General features: G+C 45.9%; 1 protein-coding gene across 1 annotated transcript in view; it reads right to left on the minus strand.

Moving 5' to 3' along the window:
- Nucleotides 1-25,301, minus strand: part of FAM81B (family with sequence similarity 81 member B) — an 85,072-nt gene that overhangs the window by 6,821 nt on the left and 52,950 nt on the right. Inside the window, exons 6-7 of the mRNA XM_044291341.1 lie at nt 14,601-14,707; nt 10,565-10,700 (exon numbers count right to left, since the gene is read on the minus strand). Of these exons, the coding sequence (XP_044147276.1) occupies nt 10,565-10,700; nt 14,601-14,707 (243 nt within the window). The remainder of the gene's footprint in view (nt 1-10,564; nt 10,701-14,600; nt 14,708-25,301) is intronic.

Raw genomic sequence — 25,301 nt, forward strand, 5'->3', positions numbered from 1 at the left:
ACGTCAGTACAGGTCCTTCTGCAATTATAGCTTGCATCATTCTCAATTGCAGCATTTCTAAGTGCACTAGAGATATTCAGGAAACTAACTTAGAGCTTTCCACAGTAGCAGAACTTCAGCTGTGTTTTTGGTGGCTACTCAGACACTCTGCTTCAAAACAGGTAAGGAATTTGTTAGACAGGTTTTTGCTATTGTCTGATTGCAAATGAGCATAGGGGCGTTAAGGTGTTACATTTGTTGTTGGGGGAGGAGTTTTTGTGGGAGTGTGTGTATATATAGCAACATAGTATTAGCTTGCCTAATTATAGCTTGCATAATTCTCAAAGTGCAGCATTTCTAAGTGCACTAAAGATATTCAGGAGGTACTCGGGAGGTGGATACAATCTAAAAAAGTAAGATTTGTTTGTTTAAAATCTTTCCCCTCTTTAAAATGGCAGACCTGGTTCTGTGCAGGAATTGTTGTGTTTTTATTTCATGTTCCACTCTTCGAAAGGTTTGGATGCTGTCTGATCTGTAGACAGCTTTCCGTAATGCAGCAGGAAATTTCATTTTTCAAATCTGAGATTTGTAAATTAACTGTTAAAAAAACTCAGGCTGGGAAGGTTGCAATGCCACTGCCACAGAGGCCCCCTAGAAATGGAAGATGGGTTACTGCAGGATCTGATAGACTTAGAGTTGTTGATGGAAGACATGTCCCACAGTCTGTGACTCTCCATAATTCATTTGTAGCGCTTTCAGAGAGCAAAAGCAACATGGAGGATGGCTCAGGCACAGTGGGTGAGGAACAATCATCTCCTATACCTAAGGTATGCTCACAGTTTAGGGAATAAGATCAATGAACTTGAGTTTATAATGGCATCTGAGAATATATATTTAGTGGCTATTACTGAGACATGGTTCAATGAGAGTAATGACTGGGATGTAACAATACCAGGGTTCTCTCTATATGGAAAGACAGAGAAGGCAAGAAAGGGGGAGGGGTGGCCCTGTATGTAAAATATAGCATACAATCTAATCTGATACAAGTTAGTGAGACCAATTTAGAGTCAGTTTGGGTTACGTTGCAACTTGATAATCATAAGGTAATTCATGTAGGTGTGATATATAGACCACCTGGCCAAGTCAAAGAATTAGATGATCTACTAGTTGGGGAAATGGCTAAAATGACATTGAAAGGGGAAGTTATCATTATGGGAGATTTTAATCTTCCTGATGTAAACTGGAAAACCAAAATATCTAGTTCTGCCAGGAGTACAGATATTCTAAATTTCCTACTGGGATTATCTCTTCAGGAAGTAGTTGAGGAACCAACCCGGAAGGAGGCCATTTTAGATTTAGTATTCACAAATGGGAAATTGGTATCTGATATTACTGTAGGGGAAAGCTTGAGATCTAGTGATCACCAGTCAGTGTGGTTTACTATAAGTACAGTGACTGAGTCACACCACACAAAAACAAAAGTTTTAGATTTTAGAAAAACGGACTTTTCTAAAATTAGATCAGTGGTATACGAGTCCCTATCAGACTGGAACAGTTTCAGTTTCAATGGAGTCCAGGAGATATGGGAGTACTTAAAAGTGGCACTATTTAAGGCAACAGAAAATTGCATTAGGCTCGTCAGTAAAAGCAAAAAACGAGACCACTGTGGTACTCAGCAGAAGTGGCCAAAATCATTAAAAACTAAAAGATAGCATTTAGTAATTATAAAAAAATGCAAAACGAGGATGACAGGGAAATTTAGAAGATTAGGCAGAGAGAGGCCAAGGAAGTTATAAGAGCTTTAAAAGCACAGGTAGAAGAGAAATTAGCTCAGTCAGTGAAAAAGGTGATAACTAGTGATGAGCGGCAGGGGCAATATTCGAATTCGCAATATTTCGCAAATATTTGGGCGAATATTTGCCATATATTCGAGAATTCGTGAATTCATGATCTCCAGGCATTATTTTCTTGATTGCGAAAATTCGCATAAAATTCGCATGAACTGGTATTTTCACAAAAATCGAATATTCGCAATTACGAATATATTTAGCGAAATTCGAAATATTCGTGAATTCTTGAAGTGCCGATATTCACGATTAAAATTCGCAATTCGAATATTCGTGATCAACACTAGTGATAACACATTCTTCAGATACATAAATGAAAAAAGGAAATTAAAACAAGGAATTACTAAATTAAAAACAAAAGAAGGAAGGTATATGGAAGAAGATAAAGAACTAGCTGACTGCCTCAATGAATACTTTTGTTCAGTTTTTACAAAGAAAAAGGACCTCAGTTAGGAAGGAAGACTAATTAATCTTTTGATGCATGTGTCTTTACAGAGGAAGAGGTTCAGCTGCCTAAAATTAATACAAATAAGTCACAGGGGCCTGATGGGATACATTCAAAGCTATTAAAAGAGCTCAGCGGTGAACTAGCAAAAACTATTAACAGATTTATTTATCCAATCACTGGTAACAGGAGTCGTCCCAGAAGATTGGAAATTAGCAAATGTTGTGCCCATTCACCATTCACAAGAAAGGTAGTAGGGAGGAATCGGGCAACTATCGGCCAGTAAGCCGGACATCAATAGTAGGGAAATTAATGGAAACCATACTTAAAGAGGTTATCCCATCTTAGACAATGGGGGCATATCGCAAGGATAGGTGCGGGTCCCACCTCTGGGCATTCTTTCTGGACGCAAACAGGTCTATCTGTGGTAGTCCCCATCTGGAAGAGTTTTTCCTGAAAAAAAATTCTGCTTAAAGTCCATTCTCCTGGATGTAAGGTTTGTCGACTTAGGAAGTCCGACTCTAGATTTTCTGATACCTTTAGGTGAACCGACATTAAGGAGAGAACGTTTGACTCTGCCCAAGAGAATATTTTTCTTGCTACCTCTGCCAGAGGACTGGATCTTGTGCCGCCCTGATGTTTTAGGTATGTGACTGCTGTGATATTGTCTGAAACAATTTTCAGGTGTCTGTTTTTTATTTGGTAGAGGCCTGTTGTAAGAGCCATGAGGACTGCGTACAGTTCTCTGTAATTTGAAGACCTGTTCCTTATGATAACGGGCCAGTCCCCCTGGATGTAATAACTTCCTATCTTTGCGCCCCAACACGAAGCGCTGGTGTCGGTCACTATTTGGACTTCTGGTATCCTGAGCCAGTCTATGCCCTGAAGAAGTTTTTCTTAGTTTTTCCACCAGTTCAGGTCTATTTTGACTATCGGTGGGATGCTGATTATCCTGTCCAGGGATGATTGTTTCTTGTTCCAGTTTTTCAGTATCCAATTTTGCAAGGTTCTGGTGTGGGCCTGACTCCATGGAACTGAACCTATACAAGATGTTAGAGTACCCAGTAGCCTCATCGCCTTCCTGATTGAGCATCTGTGAGAGTTTTGGAACTTTGTTACTTTGTGTTTGAGGGATCTTATCTTGTCTTGTGGTAGATAAGTCTTCTGATATACAGAATCTAACTCTACGCACAGAAACCTTATTCTTGTGGATGGGGTGAGTGTAGATTTCTTTAAGTTTATCAACCAACCCAGCTCTGAAAGGGGGTCCATGAAATCTCTTATTATCCTGGAGGTTTCTTCTTTTGAGCCTCCAATTATTAGAAAGTCGTCCAGATAGGGGATGATATTTGATCCTTTTTCCCATAGAAATGGCACCATTTCCACCACCAGCTTGGTGAAGGTTCTTGGGGCTGATGAAATGCCGAATGGGAGTGCCACATACTGAAAATGGTAGAGGAAACCCCTGGGATCTCTTACCCCAAACCTTAAGTACTTTTCAGAGGCCTGATGGATTGGAATATGACAGAAGGTGTCTTTTAAATCTATCGACGCCAAAAAGGTGCCCTCTGGAATCAGGGGAATGGTAGAGGCAACTGACTCCATCTTGAACTTTCTGTACACGATTAACCTGTTTAAAGGGATTCTGGCATGACATTTTAGGCCCATAACCTAAACATATGGCCAGGTCCATCCAAATAGCATGAATCCGAAACTGTACTTATTAAATGTGCCTGTGGCTCTATTAGGTTATAAAAACCTGTTTTATGTGCTGTCATTCACCTACCTAAAGTGCCCAAGGGGAGTCCCTTCATACAGAGTGCCCGGCTACAGCCATCTCCGTCTGGTGCCCAGCGCCGCCTTGCCACTAGAAATCGCCGCCCTCCCCTGTCTATAGTGCTGCCTTCCTCACCTCAGCCCGCCTCCGCAATCGTCCGGTCCCTCTGCCAGATCCTGCGCGTGCGCACTAGGCATAACCTGAGGGACCGGACGATTGCACTTGGGCACCTTAGGTAGGTGAATGACAGCACATAAAACAGATTTTTATAACCTAATAGAGCCACAGGCACATTTAATAAGTACAGTTTCGAAATCATGCTATTTGGACGTACCTGGCCATATGTTTAGGTTATAGGCCTAAAATGTCATGACAGAATCCCTTTAAGGGTTTTAGACTTATAATTGTGCGGTAAGAATTGTCAGTTTTTTTGACTAAGAAAAGTCTTGAGTAAAACCCCTGTCCTACTTCGGTATGTGTTACTTTTATTATGACTCCTGATCTGGTTAGGTCCTGAACTCCCTGCCAGATCTTTTCTTGAATACCCTTGTTGTGGGTTGTAATTGTGAATTTTTCTGGAGGGGCTGAAGAAAATTCTATCTTGTATCCCTGTGCTAAGATTTTTTATGCCCAGGGATTTGATGTGATTAGTTCCCATCTTTCTAGAAAATTCTTCAACCTTCCTCCCACTCTGGCGTCATTGTTTGTTTCCCTGCTTGTTTTGGGGATTTAGGATGTACCCCCTACCTTTGCCTCCCTTACTGTAGCTCCAATGACCTGTCTTACCCTTCCCTTTATAGGGTCTAGACTGGGAAGAAAATGGACGAAAGGGTCTTTTTCTAGTTTGTTTTTCTTCCGGAAACCCCTTCTTTTTATTCGCAGCTTTTTCCAGTATTTTATCTAACACTGGCCTAAATACAAATTTACCTGAGAAGGCAATTAAACATAATATAGCCTTAGAGGTCTTGGCCCCCCGACCATGCTTTCATCCACAAGGCTCTTCTAGCTGCGTTAGACAAAGCTGCGTCTTTGGCGGAAAAGCGAACCGACTCAGCCGATGCGTCAGCCAGGAAAGCAGTTGCGGATTTTAATAGTGGGATAAAATTTATAATGTCTTCCCTGGGAGTTTTATTTTTTAAATGTTCATCTAATTCTGATAACCAGATGGCTATAGATGTGGCTGCAATATTAGTCTTGATGCCAAACATCACTGCTTCCCAAGCTTTCCTTGGGAGGGAGTCTGCTTTGCGTTCCATCGGATCACTTAACTGTGAAGAATCTTGAAACAGTAAGGCAGTCTTCTTAACTACCTTCGCTACCTGAATGTCGATTTTGGGGATCTCATCAAATGTCTTACATTTGGCTGGATCAAATCTTAATCTATTCCTGAATTCGTTTGATATCCCTAGTATCTTTTCAGGTTCGATCCACTCATCTAGGATCATATCCTTAATGTTTTCATTGATGGGAAATACTTTAGATTATTTAGCTTGTAATCCCCCAAATATTTTGTCCTGTACTGTACTTGGTTTGGGAGTATCCTTTATACCCATAGTGGACCTTATGGCTTTAAGTAACTCTTCCATCGCATCAGAGGAGAAGAAGTATTTCTTGTCATCTCCAACAATTTTGCCCTCAGACATAAGATCTTCCTCAAAACCTCATCTGGAGGTAGAGGCATCCTCGTCAATGTCCTCTGGCTCAGAGGAGGATTGAACGGATAATTTAGGTCTCTTAGGTGGCGGGATGGGACTAGGGGCTCTGAGCGAGGCCATGGAAGATTTTATCTCCTCCTGGATAAAAGCTTTCATCTCAGAAAAGATAGATGGTTGTTCTTCCTTCTGTACGTCCGATATGCAGACTTTACATAATTTATTTTTGTAGTTATCCGGAAGTTTCTTGGCACAAGTAGCACACTTTAGAGGTCTGGATTTAGACTTTGTTTCTCTAGCTCCCTAAGGAACAGAGAAGAGCAACCAAATATCATATAGTGAATCATAGATACACAATATAAAATGAATAAGACCATACTCCCCATAGGGGAACTCACGGCAGGTGCAGCCGGAGAGGGATCAGTGCCCTCCTGACGGGATGCTGGAGCTTCCAGTGTTGACATAGTGGTGGTGATGCTGTTTCAGAGCTGCATGAGCACCACTTTTAACTTTGCCGGCGTCGGATGTCATCCTTATGCGCCGTAGCTCCGCCTCCCCCATTCAGAATTGCTGGTGTCAATGACACACATGCCACACAGCGCGTTCCACGGCGGTCTGCTTCCTGAATGATGTGGAAGCCGTGTAGCGATAAGGACGCAGTGCAGGCCCCAGCATGAGCCAGAGCGAGCACTCCATGAGACCACGACAGTTGGAGGTCTGCTTTCTACATGGAGTGTAAGGGAGACCCAAACTGAAATGGAAGCGTAAGCCCCAGCACGAGCCGGAGCGAGCGTTGCCCCCGGGGACCCAGCCTTAGCCCCTGCCGCGGGAGAGCAGCGGGGAAGATGAAGGTAAAAAAGTAAAAATCGTCACCTCCCACATTGAGGCCTCTCTCTGTCTGCTGACCCCATAGGGACAGGAAAAACACTGAGGGTTAGAAGGGGTGGGGGGCAATTTAAACTCTCTCTGTCTATTTCCTGCCCCACAGAGGTCAAGGCATGGGAATTGGGGGTGAAGTATCCACAGAGATCAGGTATAAGGGAAAGATCTGCTCCTGTTTTGTGTTTAGAGCCGCACCTGGTTTTGGCTCAAAATCACTGATGGAAATCACTGACCGAACACTGACTGTATGAATAAGGCATGAGAGTGCTGCCACACCTTCACTTTTTTTTTTAATGTGGTTTTTGAAGCAAAAATCAGGTGTGGACCATAAAAGGACAAAAACTCTAAAAAATAGACACTACTTCTCCATTATTTTCTAATCTACTTTTGGTTTCGACTGTAAAAATTGCATTAAAAAACCTGAATGTGTGGCAGAATCCTTAGGGCTCATGCGCATGACCGTATGCCCTCCAAGAAAAAAATTGGTGCTAACCTCATAAAATAGACCCGCCAACATATCGACCTACCAGGAATCTGCTCACTAAGGGCTCATGCACACGACCGTATGCCCTCTGAGACATACGGTCCGTGCACTGGCCATATATCCCGGTGTGGCATACATCGTGTACATGGGAGCGCACAGCATCATAGGTTACTATGATGCTGTGCGCATCGGGGCACCTGCGGGATTATTGTCCCGCACTCATAATATCATATGAGTGCGGTACAATAGTCCTGCGGGTGGCCCGATGCACACAGCATTATAGTAAGCTATGATGCTGTGCGCTCCCATGTACACGATGTATGCCACTCTGGGACATATGGCCAGTGCACGGACCGTATGTCTCGGAGGGCATATGGTCGTGTGCATGAGCCCTTAGTGAGCAGATTCTAGGTAGGTTGATCTGTTGGTGGGACTATTTTATGAGGTTACCATCCATTTTTTTCTACATTAGCCCTTATTTTTTGCAGCTCTGCAGTATGAGTGTGAGCTGAACTGCACTAACGCAATATGGCCACTACACTTTGAATGTGTTTCTGGCTTTATTTAATATGGTAGTCCTGGCGCTGGGTTTGAAGGGAACAGCTAATCAGTGGAGGTCCAAGGTATCAGACCCCACCAAACTGATATTGATGATATTGATGACCTATCCTGAGACTAGGTTAGGAGCCAGAAAACCGTTCAACAACCGGTAATGAGATCATGGCCATTTGGAGCTGCTGGGGAGGTATGTGGTATTCGCTGCTACTAAGGGATATTGGGGGAGATACATTAAAACTGGTGTAAAGGAAAACTGCCTTATTAGCCCATAGCAACCAGATTCCAAAAATGTAAGGTCGAATCTGAATGGCGCTATCAGCCCCGGCAAATTCACTAACATTTACACCTGTTTCCAATCATAAATGATGTTGGAAATCTACTCTAGTCAGGGATTGGAGTAGATTTCACTCTGGGTGCACAGACTGCCGGAGGATGTGCATAAATAAAAGTGCATCATCCAGCAGCACACAGGGGATCAAAGACTGGCGTAAATCTTTGATAAATGACCCCCACAGTTTCCTAATCTTCTTAATGGGACAGACATCAGCTACCATTTACTCTAGGACTGACTTGAAGGAGTTGTTCACCTCTGGAAAATTTTACTGAAGACCCCTAGTGTGGCCAGACCCATGGTGGGCATCATACTTACCTGATCCATTAGTACCGCATGAGTGCTGTAGGTGTCCCCGCATAAACATCTACAATACCCTGGATAGGGGGCACTACAAAGTAACACCATGTCATTGTTTCCTATGGCTGGCTTTCCATATTCCTATTTAATAAATATCCTCCTTACTAAGGATTGTATTTATGCAACTGTTAACTTACAGTACATTGCATTTAATGCTATGTGCCTGGTTTCCAGCAGGTGACATAGGCATGGCGATCCATTCCATTATTTTTCCCTGTAGGAGTTGAAGTTGGACATGGCGCAGCAAGGGGATGCGTTTCCCCCTCTCCTGCTGCAGGAGCCTGGGAAGCAGCTCCTAGAGCACCCCACTACTTGCTTTTGACTGAACTATAGACTTTTATTTACATGAGAGGGAAAACGGCAAGAGACACCCTACTCACTGAACAGATAACAGACTTAAGCTAGATAGGAACCAAGAGAAGCATTTGGACCAGCTGCCGCCACCTTTAACCCTGCTAAAACGAACTGGAGTGAATTCCAGTCAAGCAAAGCAACATTCTTGTATTATCAAGTGTATTCAAGTCAAGTTAACCGTTTCCTGAGTATGTACTTCCTTTTATTCGCTTACTCATGGATTCCCAACCTGCGGCCCTCCAGCTGTTGCAAAACTACAACTCCCAGCATTCCCTAATAGCTGTAGTCTGTCCAGGCATGCTGGGAGTTGTTGTTTTGCAACAGCTTGAGGGCTGCAGGTTGGGCATCCCTGCTTTAACTCAATCTTTGCAACCGAGCTCAACCCGGGAGCGAGGGTCTGAAGGTAGGAGCACCGTGACACAAATACTGGGACACCACACTACAGCCATTACCACTCGCACTCCTAAACATCGGGACTACTCTCCTGGGGATCCACTCATTGCATATCTACTTTGACATTGGTCACACGGCCACTGTAGCCAGACATTACGTGACCCATGTGTGATGTCACTAGGTCACGTGATGCATGCTTGACACATCATTGGCTGCAGCAGCACATAACCCAAAACCAGATATGGACATGGGGAGACCCAGGACATGTAGTGCCTGAGGGGGAGTGATGGAACTGGAACCCAGCAACAGGGATCAGATATGATTCCTAACACAGGTCCGACCATGCTTGCGGGCATGCAGAAAAAGTCCCCAGCCGTGAACAACTCCTTTAAAACCAAGCCCTATGCAGAATTTGCCAGCCACAACTGGGCACTCTGATGGAGATTTGTCAAAAGTGGTGTAAAGGAAAACTGGCTTAGTTGCCCATAGCAACCACTCAGATTTCACCTTTAATTTTCCAAAGGAGCTCTGAAAAATAAAAGGTGGAATCTGGGTGGCTGCTATAGGCAACTAAGCCAGTTTTCCTTTACACCAGTTTTGATAGATCACCCCTAATGTGCTATCATGTCCTTTGTAAAATAGGAGTGTTTCCAAATGCCACTAGCAAAAAAATGCTTATGCTGTGTGTCCTGTCACCTAAGATATGTAGCTGATGTTTTCTCAGCAAAATGCATCAAAAAATGTAAAAGTGCCGAAAACTATAGGGAAGATTTATTAAAACTGTTGTAAGGAAAATTGGCTTAGTTGTCCCTAGCAACCAATCAGAGTCTGCTTTCAATTTTTCAAAGCTCCTTTGGAAAATGCAAGGTGGAATCTGATTGGTTGCTATGGACAACTAAGCCAGTTTTACTTTAGACCAGTCTTGATAAATCCTCCCCTATGTGTGAACCCCACCCATAAATGTTCAACTACCATGCTATACCATAGACCCAATCCATTGATGGTTGGTAGACCACCCAAATCATTACAAAAGTAGCCTGTATACTACATATCCAGCTGGCCTGTACAGCTCTGTGAAATATGTTAGTCATGTCGATAGTATAATAATTCTATAAGGTCTAGGGCTCATGCACACCTCCATTGCCCCGGACGTGCCGGTATTGCGGCCCGAAATCCGGGAAATCCGGTGCAGTACGGAACAGAGGCACGGATCGGAAGCCCAAAGGAGAACTACAGAGTGCTTCCGTGGGTTTTCAGTCTGTGCCTCCGCACCGCAAAAAAGTAGAGAATGCACTACTTTTTTGCTGTGCGGACCGTCGGATGTGCATCGCGGACCCCATTTGAACCCCTACAGTCAGTGCCCATGCATTGCAGACCGCAATTTGCAGGCATGAGCCCTGTGTGCTAATAAACAATTTCAAATGATCCGAATACAGAATTTTAATAAGTGCAAATATTTGCTTCAAAGAAAAAATGTGAGTGGTATGTGATATACTACTCACCATCCTGTCTCTCAGAGCATTAATGAGTTGTTGTATGTGCTGGGTCTGCTCATCAGCTGTTCTTCCTAGCTGGGATTCAGCCCACTTTCGTTGATTTTGGATTTGTCCTTGAATCTCCTCTAGAAAGCCACCAAGTCTGAGAATAAACATTGTTAAACTTAGTTATTTTAAGAAAAAGCTTTGAGCTCGAGGTGGTGCAGCTAAGATCTAAAGAAATACATAGAGCTGGCTAGGAATATAAAGTCTGTGTAATGCAGGACAGGGAAGGTCCTCGAGAGCAATGTTCCTCAACTCCAGTCCTTAGGAACAACCCGCTGGTCATGATTTGAGAATATCCAACAGAATGAATACCTGTGGTATGTCCTGATGCATTGGCAATAATTATATCACCTGCTCAATGATCAAAAAATCCTGAAAACATGACCAGCAGGTAGGCCCTGAGAACTGGAGTGGAGAAACACTGCTCTAGAGCTAGAGATTCTCTTTGTAACTGTTCTCTGGTCTGGCCAAGCGGTACGGATAGTGAACTGGAGACTCTATGGACAAAAAATTCCTAATAGGGTATAGCACTTCTAAACTGGACAACTCTTTTAAGACACTGGTGAGGACGCATTAACTCAAGTCAGTACAAAGCGTTTTGGGTTGAGATTTGTTAAAAAGTTCTCATTAACCCCTTAAGGATGCATCTTAGGCTACTTTCACACTAGCGTTCGGGCGGATCCGTTCTGAACGGATCCGCTCATAATAATGCAGACGGAGGCTCCGTTCAGAACGGATCCGTCTGCATTAAAATGGCAAAAAAAAAGCTAAGTGTGAAAATAGCCTCGGACGGATCCGTCCAGACTTTCAATGTAAAGTCAATGGGGGACGGATCCGCTTGAAGATTGAGCCACATTGTGGCATCTTCAAACGGATCCGTCCCCATTGACTTACATTGTAAGTCTGGACGGATCCGCACGCCTCCGCACGGCCAGGCGGACACCCGAACGCTGCAAGCAGCGTTCAGCTGTCCGCCTGTCCGTGCGGAGGCGAGCGGAGCGGAGGCTGAACGCCGCCAGACTGATGCAGTCTGAGCGGATCCGCTCCATTCAGACTGCATCAGGGCTGGACGGCTGCGTTCGGGTCCGCTCGTGAGCCCCTTCAAACGGAGCTCACGAGCGGACCGACGAACGCTAGTGTGAAAGTAGCCTTATTTTGGACTTCAGGACACAGTGGCAGTCATTTACTAAGACAACCAGGCTTAGATTCCCCCTTATGCTGCCATAAGATAAATTAGGAGTATCTACCACAGTCCGTGCACCTGACACAAGACCTACTCCATACCATGGCTGGAGTAGTTTTTGGTCAACATTTATGCCTGCTTCCAGGTGTAAATGGTAGTTAATATGCTGGGGCATATCTGGGGCAGATACAGCTGAAAGCTATGGTGAAGAAGGGAACCATCAGCTACATCCTCCATCATTCCCCAGCCAGTGCTGTCTTTAGCAGCAGGCTCAATGCAGTGACGTTATCGCGCCTGATGACCTGAGCAGAAGTGCGCACAGGCTGGGGATCATCCTCTGGCCTTTGCACTCTCCTGCTCAGCTCAACAGCCATGATGACTTCACTACATTGTGTCTGCTGCTGAGGAAAGCATGATGTGCTCCATTCATTAGGGGCTAGATGAGTATCACTTTTTTTTTTTTTTTTTAATACTACAGTGGCTTCACTACTGTAAAGGGGGCCCTAAGGGGACATACCTACTGTGTGGGGTCACTAAATGGCATAACTGTGGGGGCACTAAGTGGGCATGCTTTCTGTGAGGGAGCACTAAGGGAGCATAACTACAGTTCTGTGTGGGGGCTTCTGTTTCCTGGCAAGAGTCTATTAGATGCAATGTAGGTCAAAAGAGCCACAATACCATAATGTAATGAGACAACTGATCATTATTCATGATCTCTTGGGTATAAACAACACATCTAGGTTTTTATTTTTTTTACATCATTGTATCAATTCCATCTTAGCAAAATTATTTTGTAGGAACTAGGAAACATGGGGAACTCCAAGTTTCCTCTGCCTCCTTATCCCATGTGACGTTTCAGGGGACTAAGCCCCCTTACTCATGCATACCGATGAAATAAAGCCATAGTTTAAATAAGACATACATATGACATCATACAATTATTACAGAATGAGACAAATTCTCACAAGTTACAACTAACATTAATACATCTAAAATCCAAATATTAAAACCAATAGACCGAGAGTCATCACAAAACTGTGGCCAGAGAGTAATAATGAAATGTGTGCTAGGATGTCCTGTCCTGCTGTACACAGAAAATCCCTTCAAATTGGCCCTGTGTAATGCTTAATTTTTTCTGTGGGGGTGTTGTAGGGAAGTGAAACATACGAAGGGAGATTTATCAAGACCAGTGTTAGGCCTCCTGCACACAAACGTATTCGTTCCGTTCCGTGCAGCCGCCGGGACAGATCCAGACCCATTCAACTTGAATGGGTTGGCATCCGTCCGTTCCGCAAAAAGATAGAGCAAGTTCTATCTTTTTGTGGGATGGAAGGGAACCCCACAGAAGCACTCTGCAGTGTTCCATTCCGAGCTTACGTTCCACATCTCCGGATTTGCAGACCCATTCAAGTCAATGCGTCTGCATCCTTGATGCGGAATGCACACGGAACGGTGCCCGTCTATTGCGGATCCGCATATTCGGCAATGGGACACCTACGTTCAAGTGCAGGAGGCCTTAACCGGCATTATGGGCCCACGTGTGTATGGAGCGGGCCTCTGCAGTGACCCTGCTCCATGCACGCTGTGTGCCATGACACCAAAAATGGTATCAATAAAAACTACAGTTTGTTATGCAAAAAATCCCTCATACAGCTCTGTAGACTGAAATATATAACAAATTATGGCTATCAGAATATAGCGATGCAAAGAAAATGTAGATTTTTCTAAAGGTTTTAATTTTTTTTTAAGTAGTAAAACAAACAAAAAACTGTTCAAGTTTGGTATCGCCGCATTCATATTGAGCCGCAGAACAAGAACATCAGGTCATTTTTTGGTGCATAGTTAACGCTGTAATGTCAAAACCCCCAAAACCTTGGTGGAATTCAGTTTTATTTTTTAATTTTTTTGCCACAAGAATTTTTTTTCCAGTTTTCTAATACAAGACAGGGTAAATTAAATGGTGGCATTAAAAAATGCATCTTGTCCCACCAAAAATAAGCCCTCATATAGCTATGTGAACAGAAAAACAAAAAAAGATTATGGCTTTTGGAACATATGGAGGAAAAATCTAAAATGTAAAAGTGAAAATAGGCCAGGTCTTTAAAGGGTTATTATCCATTGTGCTGCCGGAGGATGCATCTAATTTATGGCTTATCGCTAGCCTCATTACAAATTAGGCACATCCGTAGATTTCTATCTTCATTTACGCCAGAAAACTGGCATAAATGAAGACTGGCCCTACCCTCTCCACACCTAGTTTTCAGAAAGTGTCAAGGGGAGGCCTATGCATGCCACTATATTTTGTCACAATGGCGTTTAAAAAGTCGCAAAAGATTGCTGGAATTTTCCACAGGGGGACATCTTGTAATCTGCGTATAAGGCCTCATGCACACGACCGTATTTTGTTTCCGTGTCCGATCTGTTTTCTTTGCGGATAGGATGCGGACCCATTCATTTCAATGGGTCCGCAAAAACGCGGACACCACACCGTGTGCTGTCCGCATCAGTATGTCCGTTCCGTTGCTCCGCAAAAAAAATAGTGCATGTCCTATTTTTTTCTAGTTTGCGGACAGGGATAGGCATTATTACAATGGATCCGCCAAAAAAACGGATCCGCCAAAACACATACGGTCGTGTGCATGTAGCCTAATTGAAAGACATTTCTAACAAGCAGGGAAGGGACCAGGATACTGTAAAATTGGAAAGTTCTGCTTTTGTATTCTGTATGGATTGAGTGTCTAGTTTTATGCCAGGCTAGTCATTACATAGACGCATCCCTGCATCGGGCTGCATTAATGTAATTAAAATACATACTTGAAATCTAGAAGCTGGATCTCATGGCGTTGTTCCCCCTGGGCACTCTTCACTTTGTTATTCTGTTCAGAAATAAACGTTTCCATTTTTCCTATTAGCTGCATCACCTAGTAGAAATTTAACAGAGAACAGCCCGTCAGTTCCTGCATTAAATATGCACCATTTACTCAAAGCACTCAAGAGAAAAAGAAAAGTTCCCGCAGCCAGATTATGCATCCACAGTTTGGCTGCCAAATTACACAGGTTTCTATTCTAAACATTCAGAAACCCCTAACCTAGATCCCAATGCATCATCCAGCTTGTCATACAACTGCATATTTCCTTTCTTCCAATGTATTTTCAGCAGTCATAAGTAATAAAAAATCTCATGTTGTACACGGTCATTTCTATCAACCCATGTTGTCCAACCAGTAGCTTGTGACGCAGTTCGCAAGCTGATGTCAGCTTCAGAAGATGCTGTGGAGATTTATGCATGTGAACTCTTAAAGGAGTTGTCCATGTTGCACAATCTTTTTGTTAGAAAGGTCCACTGACTGGAAGGACGGTTCCGGCATTCTGGTATTCTGAATGCCGGATCCGGCACTAATACATTCCTATGGGAAAAAATGCCGGATCCGGCATTCAGGCAAGTCTTCAGTTTTTTTCGCCGGAGATAAAACCGTAGCATGCTGCGGTTTTCTCTTTTGCCTGATCAGTCAAAACGACTGAACTGAAGACATCCTGCTGCATCCTGAACGGATTGCTCTCCATTCAGAATGCATGGGGATAAAACTGATCAGTTTTTTTCCGGTTTAGAGCCCCTGTGACGAAACTCTATGCTGGAAAAGAAAAACGCAAGTGTGAAAGTACCCTTAGTTTAACAAAAAAAACGGTGAAAGGTCCTCTTAAGGGTACTTTCACACTAGCGTTTTTCTTTTTCGGCGCTGAGTTCCGTCCTAGAACTCAAATCCGGAAAATAACTGATCAGTTTTATCCCCATGCATTCTGAATGGAGAGTAATCCGTTCAGGATGCAGCAGGATGTCTTCAGTTCAGGCTTTTCAGAAAACCGTAGAATGTTGTATTTTTACCTCTGGCCAAAAATCCGGAAAACTTTGACTGAACACCGGATCCGGCCTTTTTCCAATTGACTTGCATTAACGCCGGATCCGGCGCCATGTGTTTCGTCAAACCAGATCCGGCTTTTGCATGTTAAACCCGAAAAAATGTAAAAAAAAGTCCATAAATGGCGGATCCGTTTTTTCCAATGCATTTTTTCATTGTGATCAAAATCCTGATCAGGATTCAAATGTAATCCGTTTTCACACGCTTTTCTGGATCCGGCGGGCAGTTCCGGTGACGAAATTGAACGCCAGATTCAAACAACGCTAGTGTGAAAGTAGCCTTAATTAATCTTAACAACGTTTCCAACATTCTTACAAGTGGTGTGGATCGGCTGCTCTGGATCCCAGTCACCTGATGCGTCTCTTTGGAAATCCTATAGCCACCTATACCTGTGTCAGGTCCATCAGTCAGAATACCAGGTTTCTAGTCTGATCTATGGGTGGGCACATCACTTCTGCAGGATAGGGGAGGTGATATGGATGAGGCCAGAACCATTAGTGTCCCTGGAGCATGTGCAAACCTGGGTCCACCTCATCTACACATACGCTAGGAAGACAAATAGTTCTAGCCCCTTTCCCATTCTGGGTGGCGGAAGTGATGTGCCTATTCATAGACGGGGATCAGAAACCTGATATTCAGACTGAAAGACAAGACTTCGGCAGATGTTAGATTTCTGAAGAGAGGCACGTCCAGAGCAGCTGATGCACATAGCTTTAAGATGGTAAGTATATTGGAAACTTCCAGAAACTTCCAGCAAAATATGATTCATTAAGGTGGGTTCACGGGTCCCGCTGAGTCCCTGAAAGCCCCTTTGATTGCGCTGCAACTCCACCACAGAAGAAATAAAGCATTACATGCACTTGGTTACCTAAGAAATCAATGGAATGGCCATGTAATGTGTCAAAACGTTGAGTCCTTCAGAGCAAGGAACACCCATTCTAGCCACTCTCCACTTACAATCAACAATTATGCCTCGTTCCTATTAACTCTAAACTCTCCAAACCTGGCCAAGAAACAACCCTTAAAGGGCTATTTTAACACTTTGGTGGGTCCAGTAGAAAAATTTGATAGGTAATCAATATCAGGAATCTCGCAACAAAAACTCTTCAACTTAAAACCTTATTCCCAAACAAGTTTTTACCTTCACCACCCTAACTAGTGCTATACATGCATTAGTCTTCAAACACAGCCCATCTTCCATAATCTGGCTTTATGGATAGTACCTCCCTCCTCATCTCTTCAGGCCCTTATTTGAATTATGGTCTGTGACTAAGATATGTGACTCTGTTAGACAACAAGACTGTGGTCACTGAAACAGGAAGTGATGCCACTGAGACAGGAAGTGGTCATTTGATAGCTGTCAACAGGAGATTTTTTAGAGCAGACGGGGCATTCCACTGAGGCAGACGGGGCAACCTATCTGTTCCATTAGTTGTGTGGTGGTGTTTGTTTTCTTTGTACTTCGGCTTTAAGAAAACTAGTTTTTCATTTTCAGCACTGGTAACTCTAAAACTTTTTACTCAGGTAATTCCCTATCCCCTAGCTCTGCTTAACTGCTGGCTGCTAAAAGTGTCAGGACATGGAGGAAGGAACTCTGGGAACGAGGGATCACCCACAATGCCATGCATGCAGCCAGTCAGCAGCCAGCCAGCCCTGTGATGTCACAGCCCTATAAATAGCCTCAGCCATCTTGGATTCAGCCATTTTCCAGTGTACTTAGTGCAGGAAGAGATGTGAACAGGCACTAGGGACAGTGGTAGAATAGACTTTAAAACTTTTATTTTGCTGTATAGAAGTTCAGGAAAATGATAGGGAGGAATCATTACACAGCATTGAAGCTGAACAGAGTTCAGTAGGGGAGTTTACAGCCTGGGTGTCATGGTCTTACCTTCTCACTGTTCTCCTTCGTTTGACATGTGCTGGCGGCCATCTTGGTTTCTGGGTTTCTTGTAGCCTCCCACCCTGCGGCTCCTCCTTCCCACTGGGAGGAGCTGGATGCCTAGCTCATATATATAGAAGGTCTGTGGCTTCAGTTCCTTGCTTGGTCCTCCTGTGTGCACATGCTTCAAAGACTGCTGCTGCTTCTGGTTCCTGATCCTGGCCTCGTCTGACTACCCCGTTGGTTCCTGTTCCTGGCTTCGTCTGACTACCCCGTTGGTTCCTGATCCTGGCTACGTCTGACTACCCTCCTGGTTCCTGACCTCCGTCTACGCAAGACCCTGCTTCGGTTTAGCCATCCGTTTGGACTTTAGCTACGGCTTGATTTTCAATAAAGCCTTCTTATTCCACCTATCTCTGTTGTACGTCTGGTTCATGGTTCCATGACATTAGGACCAAGCCATGAATTCTGACGGTACAGGGCCATCCTCGCTACCCACGCTGGTTGCCAGACTTGATCAGCAGGATCACCTGTTGGGTCGGTTCGCTGTGGCGTTACAAACCCTGCTTGAACGCACGGCTCATTTAGCTTCCGTTGCCGATGGGTCGGTTGTCGCTCCTGGGCCCGCTCCTACTGCCGCTCCGGTTGTTGCGCCAGAGTCTACCCCGACACCTGTTGCTGCACCTGCGGTGTTTCGGGGTATGACCGGTTCTGCCCCCCTTCCACAGCGCTTTGGGGGAGAGCCAACTCAGTGCCGAGGTTTCCTTAACCAGGTGGCCATTTATTTCGAGTTGCTGCCACATGCCTTTCCTACTGAGAGATCAAAGGTGGGCTTCTTGATCTCGCTGCTCTCGGACAAGGCCTTGGCCTGGGCCAGCCCTTTATGGGAGAACAACAATCCGGTGGTTGCCGAGTTTTCCGGTTTTGTTGCTTCTCTTCGGAAGGTATTCGATGTGCCGGCTCGTGCTGCCTCTGCTGCGAAGCTCCTTATGTCCATCAGACAGGGTTCACGATCCGTAGCTGAATACGCCATTGAGTTTCGTACCCTGGCAGCAGAGGTGGGCTGGAATAATGAGGCTCTGGTCGCTGCTTTCTCTCATGGTCTCTCGGATGCCTTGAAGGATGAGATTGCAGCCAAGGACCTACCAGTGGAGCTCGAATCCCTTATTTCTTTCCTGATTTTGATTGACACCAGACTCAGGGAGAGACCTTCCTTTAAGGAGAGCCTGCGGAGGCCTTCTAACAGATTGGCGCCTACGTTTGCTGTCCCACCCGTGCCTCCCTCTCCTCCCACGCCTCCTGGGGATGACTGGTCTGGGGGTCAACCCATGCAGCTGGGGGTTGCTCGCCTGTCCGAGGGGGAGAGGGTACTCCGGAGACGCGAGGGCCGATGCATGTACTGTGGTCTCGGTGGGCATTTTCGGTTGGCATGCCCGAACCGTCCGGGAAACGCTCGCACCTGAGATCCTGTCGGGGGCAGATCTTGGGTGGAGTCTCCTCGTCCCCGGTTTCCCGTGTTGACAAACCACTGATTACTGTTGTCCTCTCCTGGGTCGGGGGCTCGGTGACGACCCAGGCGTTGGTGGACTCTGGTGCTGGTGGCTTGTTCATTGATAGTGTGTTCGCCGCCGCCAATTCCATTCCTCTGCAGCCTCGAGGTTCCCCACTGGCTCTTGAGGCGATAGACGGCAGACCCCTTCTGCCGCCACACGTGACTCAGGAGACCCTTCCAGTGGGGATGGCCATTTCACATGCCGTTCACAGAGAGTCGGTCTGTCTCCAGGTTATTTCGTCTCCACACTACTCGGTGGTCTTGGGGTACCCCTGGCTCCAGAAGCATAATCCGACTTTCGATTGGAGATCGGCCGAGATCCTCTCGTGGTCACCGCAGTGTGGGGCTAGTTGCATCCATGGGCCTGTCAAGTTGCTGTGTACTTCCTCGGACTCTCTGTTGCCTCCTGAATACGAGGAGTACCGGGATGTATTCGATAAGGTGCGTGCGGTTGCCCTACCTCCGCACCGCCCATACGATTGTGCCATAGAGTTACAATCTGGTGCCGTTCCTCCTCGTGGCAAAGTCTATCCACTGTCGGTAGCGGAGAATGAGGCCATGGAGGAGTACGTGAGGGAGGCGCTTTCACGCGGACACATTCGCAAATCCTCGTCCCCGGCAGGGGCTGGATTTTTCTTTGTGAAAAAGAAGGGCGGTGAGTTGAGGCCTTGCATCGATTACAGGGGTCTCAATCGCATCACGATCAAGAACGCTTACCCGATACCCTTGATTTCCGAGCTGTTCGATCGCCTCAAAGGGGCCACGGTCTTTACCAAACTCGACCTGAGGGCGGCATATAACCTGGTAAGGATCAAGGCGGGCGATGAGTGGAAGACCGCGTTTAACACCAGAACCGGTCATTATGAATCCTTGGTTATGCCCTTTGGGTTGTGCAATGCGCCCGCAGTCTTCCAGGAATTCATCAACGATGTTTTCCGTGACCTGTTGCAGCAGTGTGTGGTGGTCTATTTGGATGACATCTTGGTATATTCTGCATCCATGGAGGCCCACATTCTGGATGTCAGACGAGTGTTGCAACGCTTACGAGAGAACAAGCTGTTCGGTAAGCTTGAGAAATGCGAATTTCACCGATCCCAGGTAACCTTCTTAGGTTACATCATTTCCGCTGAGGGGTTCTCCATGGATCCTGAGAAGGTTTCGGCTGTCTTACAGTGGCCCCAGCCCAGTGGGCTTCGTGCCCTGCAGCGCTTTTTGGGCTTCGCCAATTATTATCGGAAGTTCATCAGGGACTTTTCCATGCTAGCCAAACCTCTCACGGATCTGACCAGGAAGGGCAGTAATCCTCAGGTCTGGCCGCTCGAGGCCATCCGAGCTTTTGAGGCTCTAAAGTCCGCCTTTGTGTCGGCTCCGATTCTGTCGCATCCCAACCCTGGGTTGCCTTTTGTCCTCGAGGTGGACGCGTCTGAGACGGGAGTAGGCGCCCTCCTGTCTCAGCGTAGAACACCAGAGGGCCCTCTGCTTCCTTGTGGGTTTTACTCCCGGAAACTGTCTTCCGCGGAGTGCAACTATCAGATTGGTGACAGGGAGTTATTGGCCATCGTGCAGGTCCTTAAAGAATGGAGGCACTTGCTCGAGGGCTCGGTGGTTCCGGTTCTCATCCTGACGGACCACAAGAATCTGACCTACCTCTCTGAGGCCAAGAGATTGACACCACGTCAGGCCAGATGGGCTCTGTTCTTGTCACGTTTTAATTACGTGGTCTCCTACCTACCCGGCTCCAAGAACATCAGAGCGGATGCCTTATCACGGCAGTACTCCGAGCTGTCCGGGGAGGAGTCGATTCCGACTACGGTCATACCCCCGAATCAGATCCTGGCTGCTATTCGCACCAGCCTGACCTCTCCTCTGGGTGAGCAGATTTTGGCGGCTCAATCTGGTGCTCCCTCTGGGAGACCCAACGGCAGATGTTTTGTGCCTGAGGAGTTGCGCACTCGGTTGTTGCGAACCTACCATAACTCCAAGGCCGCGGGGCACCCTGGAAAGAATCAGCTGTCCTGGGCGGTTTCACGTCTGTTCTGGTGGCCTTCTCTGCGTTCCGACATCGCCGCATATGTAGCGGCATGCTCCGTTTGTGCCCAGAGTAAGTCCCCTCGGCACCTTCCGTTGGGCCTTTTGCAACCCATAGCCACCGGGGAGCGTCCATGGTCACACCTGGGGATGGATTTCATTGTGGACCTTCCTGCATCCCGAGGCCATACGGTCATTCTCATGATTGTGGATCGGTTTTCCAAAATGTGCCACTGTGTTCCTCTCAAGAAGTTACCCTCTGCACAAGAGTTGGCCTCGATTTTTGCCAGGGAGGTCTTCCGGTTGCACGGTTTGCCCAAGGAGATTGTGTCGGATCGGGGGAGTCAGTTTGTGTCCAGGTTCTGGCGCACCTTTTGCTCCCAGTTGGGGATTCATCTCTCTTTCTCCTCGGCCTACCACCCTCAGTCCAATGGGGCCGCAGAACGATCCAATCAGGCCTTGGAGCAATTCCTTCGTTGCTATGTCTCCGATCACCAAGACAATTGGGTTGACCTCCTGCCTTGGGCTGAGTTTGCCAGGAACACGGCGGTGAACTCTTCCTCTGGGACGTCTCCCTTCATGGCCAATTATGGGTTCCAACCTGCCGTGTTACCGGAGGTATTCTCTCCCCAGGATACTCCGGCTGTGGAGGATCACCTTTCCGTCCTACGTACTTCTTGGGTACAGATCCAGAGGTCCCTTGAGGTCTCTGCGCAACGCCAGAGACTCCAGGCTAATCGCAGACGAGCGCCCGCTCCTTCCTACCAGGTCGGAGACCGTGTATGGTTGTCCACCCGCAACCTCAACCTTCGAGTGCCCACTCCTAAGCTGGCGCCTCGCTTTGTTGGTCCCTTCCGAGTGCTTCACAGGGTAAACCCGGTAGCCTATGCCCTTGCGCTTCCTCCTGGCATGCGGATCTCCAACGTGTTTCATGTCTCCCTGTTGAAGCCATTGGTGTGTAATCGTTTCACTTCCTCGGTTCCTCGGCCCCGTCCGGTCCAAGTGGGCAATCGTGAGGAATATGAGGTGAGCAATATCCTGGACTCACGCCTGGTCCGCGGTCGGTTGCAGTTTTTGGTCCATTGGCGTGGTTATGGTCCAGAGGAGCGTTCCTGGGTTCCCTCCACAGATGTCCATGCTCCTGCGTTGCTCCGAGCCTTCCACGCACGCTTCCCTCTGAAACCGTTCCTTACTCCGCGGAGGAGGGGCCCTTGAGGGGGAGGTACTGTCATGGTCTTACCTTCTCACTGTTCTCCTTCGTTTGACATGTGCTGGCGGCCATCTTGGTTTCTGGGTTTCTTGTAGCCTCCCACCCTGCGGCTCCTCCTTCCCACTGGGAGGAGCTGGATGCCTAGCTCATATATATAGAAGGTCTGTGGCTTCAGTTCCTTGCTTGGTCCTCCTGTGTGCACATGCTTCAAAGACTGCTGCTGCTTCTGGTTCCTGATCCTGGCCTCGTCTGACTACCCCGTTGGTTCCTGTTCCTGGCTTCGTCTGACTACCCCGTTGGTTCCTGATCCTGGCTACGTCTGACTACCCTCCTGGTTCCTGACCTCCGTCTACGCAAGACCCTGCTTCGGTTTAGCCATCCGTTTGGACTTTAGCTACGGCTTGATTTTCAATAAAGCCTTCTTATTCCACCTATCTCTGTTGTACGTCTGGTTCATGGTTCCATGACACTGGGTAATAGGAACAATACTATTACACCTTGCTGCACTGACTGGGGATTCAAATTGCCATTATACAGCTCTGTAATTCCATCAAACAGTTCATGTTATTGGGGTGCAAGTGTTGTTTGATACAGCCATTAACAGGGTTTATTACAAGGAAATATTTCTATGTCTTATTTGCCCTTGTGCGGTGGAGTTATATGTTCTAAAGCATTTTTTGGCTCGTATTAGTGGGAAAAAAGGGCTTATTAGCCGTTGTATGGTGAAGTGAGAAAATTACAGTCATTTTTGGCGTGTATTAGTGGCAAAAAACTATATATTATTTTCCGTTCAGCGGAGCAGTTATATGTTCTAAAGCTCTTTTTGGCGTGTCTTAGGAAGCCATGGCACCAGGAGTGAGATAGTTTGTGGACTCTCACTGCAGTCCTTGGTAGCCGTTTGGCGCCGGTGGTGTTGTGGAGTGGGCCTGCTGTATAACCTACACTCCCTGAAGTGTATGGTAGCCGTCATGGCACCTAACAGGTAGAATTCAATGTAGGAATGTGGAACCTACACTCCTTGAAGTGTATGGTAGCCGTCATGGCACCTAACAGGTAGAATTCAATGTAGGAATGTGGAACCTACACTCCTTGAAGTGTATGGTAGCCGTCATGGCACCTAACAGGTAGAATTTAGCGTAGGAACCCGTCTAACAGAGATCACCTTGACACTCGGCAGACGGGCTCAAATAATTTTGTACAAAACGATTTGCCAAGTATCTCGCACTTATAGTGTAGCACTTGTTATTATTATGCAATTTTGTACTCTATATTGCAGTTAATTGTCGCATTGCATGTTTTTGTCTTTCAATGGCGTGTATTAGGAGCAAAAAACTATTTATTATTTGCCGTTCAGTGGTGCAGTTATATGTTCTAAATCCTTTTGTGGAGTGTATAAGTGGAAAAAAGTAAGGGCCTATTTGCCATTCAGTGTTGCGGTTATATGTTCTAAAGCCGTTTTTGGCGTGTATTAGTGGCACAAAAAAAAGTATGCTGTTGTGTGGTGAAGTGAGAAAATGACAGCCCTTTTCGGCGTGTATTAGTGGCAAAAAATATATATTTGCTGTTTAGCGGTGCAGTTATATGTTCTAAAGCCCTTTTTGGCATGTACAGGGTGGGCCATTTATATGGATACACCTTAATAAAATGGGAATGGTTGGTGATATTAACTTCCTGTTTATCTTACCCCCTTAGACTTTTATCTTTCGGGTCATCTGAAGGCAATTGTCTATGCTGTAAAGATATGAGATGTGCAGCACCTGAAACTACAGATACTGGAAGCCTGTGATAGCATTTCTCCTGCGGTGTTGCTATCAGTGTGTGAAGAGTGGGAGAAGAGGGTTGCATTGACAATCCAACACAATGGGCAGCACATTGAACACATTTTATAAGTGGTCAGAAACTTGTAAATAACTCATGAAAGAATAAAGTTACGCTAAAACCAAGCACACCATTGTTTTTCTTGTGAAATTCCCAATAAGTTTGATGTGTCACATGACCCTCTTCCTATTGAAAAAACTAAAGTTGGATTCAAAATGTCTGACTTCAAAATGGCTGCCATGGTCACCACCCATCTTGAAAAGTTTCCCCCCTCACATATCCTAATGTGCCACAAACAGGAAGTTAATATCACCAACCATTCCCATTTTATTAAGGTGTATCCATATAAATGGCCCACCCTGTATTAGTGGCACAAAAAAGTATGCTGTTGTGTGGTGAAGTAAGAAAATTACAGCTCTTTTTGGCGTGTATTAGTTGCAAAAAAATATATATTATTTGCCGTTCAGTGGTGTAGATATGTTCTAAAGCCTTTTGTGGAGTGTATTTGTGGCACAAAAAAAGTATTTGACGTTCAGCGGTACAGTTATATGTTCTGAAGCCCTTTTTGGCATGTATTAGTGGCAAAAACAAAAATATTATTTGCCGTTCAGCGGTGTAGATATGTTCTAAAGCCTTTTGTGGAGTGTATAAGTGGAAAAAAGAAAGGGCCTATTTGCCATTCAGTGGTGCAGTTATATGTTCTAAAGCCCTTTGTGGCGTGGTGTATTTGTGGCACAAAAAAAGTATTTGACGTTCAGCGGTACAGTTATATGTTCTGAAGCCCTTTTTGGCATGTATTAGTGGCAAAAAATATATATATTTGCCGTTCACCAGTGCAGTTATATGTTTTAAAGTCTTTTGTGGTGTGTATAAGGCTACTTTCACACTAGCGTTCGGGGCTCCGCTTGTGAGTTCCGTTTGAAGGCTCTCACAAGCGGCCCCGAACGGATCCGTCCAGCCCTAATGCATTCTGAGTAGATGCGGATCCGCTCAGAATGCATCAGTCTGGCACCGTCTGTCCTCCGCTCCGCTCAGCAGACGGACACCCGAACGCTGCTTGCAGCGTTCGGGTGTCCGTCTGGCCGTGCGGAGGCAAACGGATCCGTCCAGA

This window comes from Bufo gargarizans, chromosome 1 (assembly GCF_014858855.1).
Source record: "Bufo gargarizans isolate SCDJY-AF-19 chromosome 1, ASM1485885v1, whole genome shotgun sequence".
Classification (NCBI taxonomy): Eukaryota; Metazoa; Chordata; class Amphibia; order Anura; family Bufonidae; genus Bufo; species Bufo gargarizans.